We start from the raw sequence: 8082 nt of genomic DNA, 5'->3' as shown, positions 1-8082 counted from the left end.
ATTTGATGGCCGGTTGTTGCCAAAATATACACATTTATAGAAAGTGAAAAATGCTTGGTACATGCTTGAATAGATATCCAAAAGTGGACTGTTTAATGCCCAAAACTGAAGCTCTTGGATGCCTAAAAATAGAGTAAGGTTAAGCACTTGAGAAGAGGATGAAATCTCAGATTTGGATGTCATTACCTCAATGTGATCAAAAAAATCAAAAAAGCGCCATTGATTTGGGGTTTGCTAAGTTGCATTTGGAATGTAAGTGTATGAATAAGGTTTGTGAATCAAGCATGGGTGAGACCTCACAAAATAGTGGAACTAACAAAAATTATAGCACCACGTGGTCTAACCAAATGGATAATTTTCTTATGGGACAAGGTGTTTAGGGATTGATTACAAGCAAAGATGAATGCCTAGAGTTACCATGGTATGACCCAATAGATGAGCAAAAACTCATGGGTAGGAAAATCAAGAAAAGTATTGCGTTGGATAATTAGAGAAAGGTCCCTTAACAAAGAAGACCAACCGATGTTGAGACCGAGGAAAGCAACTAATAAAGGTGAGTGATGGAAGGGGAAGGGAGATGGCCCAATGGCGAGGTATAAGGAAAGGAACTTAGATTAAATGAAGATCATTGGCATAATTCAAAAAAATTTAAGTTTTTTTTGCAATAAAAACTTAGATTAAATGGTTTAGGAGTCTTCTAACTTAGCTTAATAACTCAATTTATGAAAGGGATGAGCACTAATTACCCCATAAACCTTATCTATGATTTAACTCTAAAAAAAACCCCAACATGGTTGCATCTTGATACGATATGCAACAAGATACAAAAGTTAAGGTCCCCTTTGTAAGATCATCTCCAACCCCAAGATGTATCATTCTAGCCTTATGTTTCTTTTACATATTCAAATTGCTGTATACATTTATCAATGTATGGGGGGACATACTCAAATTGCCAATAGGAGTTGTCTAGGTTAGAGGATTGAAGAATAGTTTTATCGCAACCAAAGAGTAAAATTATATTCACATATATATATATATATATATATATGTATGCGCACATATGTATGTATGTGTGCATGCGTGCATGTGCACAAGTAATAATGTGATAGACAGAAGGTCGAGTAAGTTAAACCCTTTGCCTCTCCTCCCAACACCCTAGATGACAGTTTGACAGATCTTTGTAGCTGCATATATCTTTGGAGTGAAGTCCCTATAAGAGTTTAGTTGATTCTTTTTACCACTACAAAATGTGTGTTGGGACTAACATCTGCTGTGGCCATCAACTTTTTACCACTACAAAATGTGTTTGTTGGGACTAACATCTGCTGTGGTCGTGACACAAAGCAATAAAATTCAAGGATGATCCCTTTCAAAACATTTTGGCACCTTTTTGGGTGCCCAATCACATTATATGCAGTAATGGGTAGCTTTTCAGAATTTGACAGCAATCCAGTACTTTTCTTTTTTAAGGGCCAAGATAAGCATGGCAAAAAAAACAAAACAATTTCATATAGACGTGTTAGTGCCTGATGACATTCAATCATTCCCAGCAGGACCTCCAAAAGGAAACACATTGCACCTACAAAATTGGTAATCAATAACTTTTAAGGAAAATGCATAATCAGAACACTTATTGACGTTAGGGGTAAATGAATCAATTTACACCCAGGCAGGCTCTGCAGAATAATGTGCCTCCTCAAAATTGCTTGCATTTCTTGCATTGCTCATGCTCAGGGTCTTGACAGCAGTGCCGCTCTAATGATGGACAGAAGGAGCTATAATTGTATTTCCTCCTAGGTAGCAATCCTTCAACAACATTCTTAATAGCCATAACACAGAATCCAGAGGATCGACAGAAACATGATACCTTAAATATGTTCCATGTATCCAAACTCAACAATACTGTGTCATCACCATCTTTGGAATGCAACCTTTCCAGAAATCTGTTGTAAGGGGATATGATAGTTGGAAACGCTGCACCCACCATCAATTTTAGCCTGTACTGGAAACCTGGCATGTGCAAAACTGTTTTGCAGTTACCTGCTACTATACTAGCAAGAGGCCACTGTTATTCTTAGCTCCTTATCTTTGACATCGATCAATCTACAGCATTGCCTCCTTGGAACCTACAACACCACCAAGGTAAGCTGTTAAAACTCAATACAAGAGACTTGGAAGAATAATTTTGCAAGCTTTTCCCACAACTGACGCTTGGTCCATCAGCAAAATTCTGACAGGACATCCCAGCTGGGTTTGAGAGTCATTACTCCAGAGTATCTCTTTACCATCTCTGCCTATATCTATTGTAATGAACATTGCATGTCAAATCATAAGGTGTGAGATGATTATTACAAGAAGGTAATGCAAAAAACTTTGTAGCTTGGGCTTCCAACCACTATTTCTTAGGTCAAATTTTTTGAACACATTCATAAAAGCCATGAAGTTGTAGCTTCATGATCACGCAACCATCCTATCAAACTCAACTACCAAGTTTTCCAAATCTGCATTCACAGAAGCCATGAAGGCTCAAATTTGCACCCATCCTAGCAAACTCTAAAATTGTGCATGCCATTCTGGCCGGCTGCAGCAGCTCTGCATCTTCATAAACAGTATTGCTACCACAGCTGCTTATCAAGGTATTTCCAGAGACCAATGCAGGCTTGTAAACATGAGAACAATAAGTAGCAAAAGTCCAATAAATCCCCAAAACCAATAAACCCAAGTCCTTGATTTACATCTGAAAAGTGCCCATTGGGAAAGTACACATGTTTGTTTGCCACAATCCTAGATGGACACATGATAAATCAACACTACTGGTCCAAAGTCCCAAAGGATATACAAGAAAACAAAACTCAGAATACGGATCTGCTACAAAGCCAATATCGAGTACTCCAAAGTGTAGACTAGGCTTTGGCAACTACCAACCAAGGGACTCGACACTTATATTACAGAGAGAGAGAGAGAGAGAGAGAGAGAACCTTCAGGATCTATGGGACTACAATTAGTGGACCATTACTCTACAACACTCTGTTGTGAGGCTATTTTGTGTACTAGCCTGAAGACTTTGTTGCAGTGCTCTAGGACTTGCTTCCAAGCTTCTGCAGTAGAATTTTCAGCTTACCCCTACTTTTCTCTGATGTATGCATATGCTCGGCATGTTAGCACATAAGCAACATTTTGTACCTCCTCTGTAGGGCAAATTTTGCATATCCTTTCCTCTCTTGGGATCCTAGGCCATGTCCAGAAAAGTCTATGATGAAACATGAATACAAGAGTAGATAGAGCCACAATGGAAGAGCCTGAGTGCTCCTCCCGAGTGTAGCTACATCAAGGAAGATTCTTTAATCACTCTTGGAACTCAGCATAGACCTTGATCTCTTCTGAGGGTAAGGACCTATCAGATGGAGAAAGTAATCCCTCATGAGAAGCAGTGACCTGCTTGACGAAAGAGAGGTCAAGTGTCATGTGGTGACCCATAGTGCTAAATGGACTTCAGATGTCGACCCTTTGGAGAATTTCCCCCAAAGAAAGAATAAGTCATGCAGATTTGAGTGTGGTCCACACCTCTACCAATGGCTGGAGTTTTGTTAGCTCAAGCAGAACGTTTCTCTGCCGAAGAATGAGAAAATAGCAAATGTCATCTTGAAAACATTGCCACTTGCATACCACATCACTATCAAAGACATGAATAACACCCAAGGGAAAAAAATCAACCATGTGCTTCTAAGGGTAGTCCACAGGATGAGCCACCAACTAGAGTTTTGCTGAGTCTTGTTACCTTACTCATAAAATGGGAAGATCAGACCATCATTGTCAGACATAGAAGGTCAATCCACAGACCACAGTTATAACAATGGTAACCAAGCTCTAGCAAGTCATAGCAAGTTTGTTCATGACCAGAGAAAGTTTAAGCAATGGCCAGTATTTATGAATGCCAAGCTGACGCAAGACAACATACAGTAGTACCTATACCTAGATGAATCCAAGAACATTCCCAAACTCATCCTCTAAAAACACAACATAGTGCAGTTTCAATCTCACGATAGTCACTCATAAGATTGAAAACCATAAACTCCATCACACATAGCAAGGACTACCTACTATGACATCCCCACTGACATCATCAGCGCCCAACAGTGGGTGTAGACCATAGTTAAAAATATGCTCTCACACATACAAATCCACACACCCACACATACTTGAGCATCCATTTATACAAAGTCTTTGTACTGAGTTTCTATCGGCACTCCGGAGGTGAAGGGCAAACTCAGCCATGATGAAGGCTAGCACTAAAGGAGAAGGCTAATCAAAACGTAGTCCAAATCTCTTCATTCAAGCTACAACTGCTTGTGAAGTCTAAACAATTTCATTTTGGTCTCTTCCAAACGAGCATCTAAATCTAGTTGATAGGGCAACGCACCATTTAAGATAGAAAGAATTATCGCAATACCAACAGGCCACAACTTGGACGAAAACTTCACAAGGTGAAATTTGCATGTCCGCTAATACGGCAGAAGCATATACCTAGATGAATCCGGGACAATTCCCAAACTCATCCTCTAAAAACACAACATAGTGCAATTTCAATCTCACGATAGTCACTCATAAGATTGAAAACCATAAACTCCATCACGCATAGCAAGGACTAGCTACTATGACATCCCCACTGACGTCATCAACGCCCAACAGTGGGTGTAGACCATAGCTAAAGAAGAAGGCTAATCAAAAAGTAGTCCAAATGTCTTCATTCAAGCTACAACTGCTTGTGAAGTCGAAACAATTTCATTTTAGTCTCTCCCAAACGAGCATCTAAATCTAGTTGATAGGCAACGCACCATTTAAGATAGAAAGAATTATCGCAATACCAGCAGGTATTGCAGGCCGCAACTTGAACGAAAACTTCACAAGGTGAAATTTGCATGTCCGCTAATACGGCAGAAGCATATACCTAGATGAATCCGGAAACATTCCCAAACTCATCCTCTAAAAACACAACATAGTGCAGTTTCAATCTCACCATAGTCACTCATAAGATTAAAAACCATAAACTCCATCACACATAGCAAGGACTAGCTACTATGACATCCCCACTGACGTCATCAGTGCCCAACAGTGGGTGTAGACCACACATACTTGAGCATCCATTTATACAAAGTCTTTGTACTGAGTTTCTGTCGGCACTCCAGAGGTAAAGGACAAACTCAACCATGATGAAGGCTAGCACTAAAGGAGAAGGCTAATCAAAAAGTAGTCCAAATCTCTTCATTCAAGCTACAACTGCTTGTGAAGTCTAAACAATTTCATTTTAGTCTCTCTCAAACGAGCATCTAAATCTAGCTGATAGGGCAACGCACCATTTAAGATAGAAAGAATTATCGCAATACCAGCAGGCCACAACTTGGACGAAAACTTCACAAGGTGAAATTTGCATATCCACTAATACGACAAAAGCATATACCTAGATGAATCCAGGAACATACAGTAGTACCGACTAAAGCAAAAGAACATCCAACTTCACATGTGATAGTCAAGTGAGGTCCAAAGTCTGATGACTGTAGAACATAGTCAACAAGAATTCCAAGCGCAGCAAGAGAAAGACACCACTTATAGCTATTTCTTCTGCAGCTTGTCTACCATGTAAACAAAAGGAATTCAAACTGGGTGATGAGATACGCATGCAATAGCCACACAGAACAGATGAAATCTAACAAGAGGCTAGGGTGTGTTCTCAAACTCAAATTTAGCACCATAAACTTACAGTGAGTTGTGCAGAGTGGACTCCGATTTTACCCTCAGTAAACTTTCACAGGAAGTATTAATGTTCACAGGCTTAACAAAGAAGAAAATGTGCTCCTAAGCATTACTTCCTGATTCGACCGCAACAAGTACTTTTTAATCACCTGAGCCAGCTCAATTAAGACGCGTGATCAAATAAGACCTTGCACAAAAGAAAATGGAACAGCACATCAGATTGCATGCCAGTAAAAAGCGTTCGACAAAGCAATAGTATACTCAAGCAGCACCTGTGAATACTGCATAAACTATCGTAAAGTCTGTATGGTCCTAAGACAATCCCCACATTTCTCTGGCCTGTGCTCCTTAACTTATGTGTGGATGATAAGATGATTAGAATAGACAAAAGGCAAGTAAAACCCAAGAATCCAAATTATAGCAGGTTGCTGAAGACTACTTCAGTGGCATCATCATCAATTGGCAAACAGCTATCATATTCTCTATTTCAGAAATACCAAGCATTTGGAGTGGGAGAAGAATCTTACAGAGAACCACCGATCGCTCATAGGCTTGCTCATAACACGAACCTGCTCCACTTCTTCAGGAGGAAGAACTCTAGAGAAGCAAAAAGACCGCCGTTTTGTATCGTCAACACTTGTGTCTCGCTTGTATGTACTCACAACTGTTTCACTGTCTTCCATGTGCACCTCTTCCAGAAAAAAAATGAATGGCTTACGACAGGTAGACTTTAAGGGCTTCCTGGTGTCAAAATCAAATTCTCCTCCACCATCTTTTTCATTCCATGCCCGGAAGGTGATCTCAGGCCTCTCCAAATCCCGAGGAAGAAGGATATAAGGATAAACTTGTACAACATAACCCAGTGAAATCGAGAAAGACAATTTTTTTGGCCGATCGTAGCAAATGCACTGCTGCAGAAAGCTGGTAGGTTCTGTTTGCATAGCATTCACCAGACGTTGCATAGCACCAAGTGCATCAAGATTTGGAAAGACTGGATCTACCTCATCTAGATGATGCATAGAAACAAACGGTGTAGTGGGATGGGCAGCCAGCAACCCAAACGCATTCCCATGAACATCAAACTGCAAAGCACATCGCAATCTCTTAAACTAGAGATACATGGAAAGAAAGGAAAGAAATATACCACAAAGAACCATCAGAACAGCATGTCCATGCCGAACAAGGGCAGATACCTGATGAAAGCCAGTTTCCCTTGTGAGGGGTACACCAAGTTCTGTGATGCAAGCATGAAGACGATCATCACTGCCAAAAAGGAAAGGATATCGCTCCAAACATCCATCAAGAATCTTAGAAAGGGCTTCGGCGAGAGGGTAGCTGATTGCAATGCCCCCGCCTCCAAACGCCATGCCGTGACTAAAATATGTGTTTGCAGAGTGACTCTCGGACGGATTACCAATGTAATACATCTCGTTCGGATCGTATTTCTTTAGAACACGTACAAGATTGCCAGGCGAGAACACAGTGTCGTCATCCCCCATGACGAACCACAGCACATCCGACAAGTCAAGCTTGAACATCTCTTGGACGATCCTGGCGATACGCACCCCTGAGGGATGCCCAGTTGAATGAGTATACCTAAAGCCGCTTACGTCCTCAGACAACAAAACTCGCGGAAGAAGCTCCGCCTCCTGCTTGGCCGGCGGGACATACTCCTCCAGCCAAACGAATCCCCGCATCTCCTGAGGCTTCCACCACAGCTTGACATACTCTTTGCGCTTGGCCCAGAGCTGCGCGGATCCTGCGATGCCGAAGACGATATTGCGGAGGGAAAGATCGGCCGAGGCGTTGACACTGCTACGGGGGGAAGCTCTGACGGGAGGAGGGGAGGGAAGGAGGGAGGAGTCATCATGCAAGGGCTCCCACGGGAAGGTGATGGGGCTGCCGGGCCAGGGCCAATCCTGCTGGAGGGCGTGCCAGCAGCGGGGGGTACGGGAGGAGAAGACGAGGGAGAGCCAAGCGCAAGCGGCGAGGGCGAGGGCAGCGGAGAGGAGGAGGGCAGTGGCGGTGGATTTGGATTCTCGCCATCGCCGGGGACGGAGGGAGCGGTGGAGGTCAAGGCGGGGCATGGTGGTGAGGGCCTAACATTCTCCTCAGGGGAGGAGGGTGGCGATGGCGGAGGTGAGCTTGGAGAGTGATTGTGGGAATGGCTATGGCGATGGCGAGCTTGATGTTGGGGGTGGCTATGGCGATGGGGAGCTTGAAGGAGCTTCTGGCTATGCCGATGGGGAGCTTGACGGAGCTTCTGGCTATGGCGATGGCGAGCTTGCCGGAGCTTGCCCTAAGCTTCTGAGCTTGATCTTCTTTGTTGTG

General features: G+C 42.6%; 1 protein-coding gene across 1 annotated transcript; it reads right to left on the bottom strand.

Moving 5' to 3' along the window:
* Positions 1 to 1294: 1294 nt before the first annotated feature.
* On the bottom strand, positions 1295 to 8082 carry LOC147890574 (uncharacterized). The gene is made up of 3 exons (XM_087390768.1): positions 6945 to 8082; positions 6279 to 6833; positions 1295 to 2126 (listed from the first exon to the last, which is right to left on the bottom strand). The coding sequence occupies exons 1-3, from the start codon at positions 7836 to 7838 to the stop codon at positions 2052 to 2054; spliced, it is 1524 nt and encodes a 507-aa protein (XP_087246894.1). The 5' UTR covers positions 7839 to 8082; the 3' UTR covers positions 1295 to 2051.

This window comes from Dipteris shenzhenensis, chromosome 19 (genome assembly GCF_047967505.1).
Source record: "Dipteris shenzhenensis isolate YYH24624 ecotype China chromosome 19, Dip_SZ_1.0, whole genome shotgun sequence".
Classification (NCBI taxonomy): Eukaryota; Viridiplantae; Streptophyta; class Polypodiopsida; order Gleicheniales; family Dipteridaceae; genus Dipteris; species Dipteris shenzhenensis.
Note: the sequence above shows the minus strand (reverse complement) of the source record. Positions and strands in the feature narration are given on the sequence as shown.

Coding starts and splice junctions, on each gene's coding strand:
- LOC147890574 (XM_087390768.1), bottom strand. CDS start 7,838: ATGCCCCGCCTTGACCTCCACCGCTCCCTCCGTCCCCGGCGATGGCGA. Junction 6,834..6,944: donor GGGAAACTGGCTTTCATCAG/GTATCTGCCCTT, acceptor TGTGCTTTGCAG/TTTGATGTTCATGGGAATGC. Junction 2,127..6,278: donor TGAGCGATCGGTGGTTCTCT/GTAAGATTCTTC, acceptor GTGGTGTTGTAG/GTTCCAAGGAGGCAATGCTG.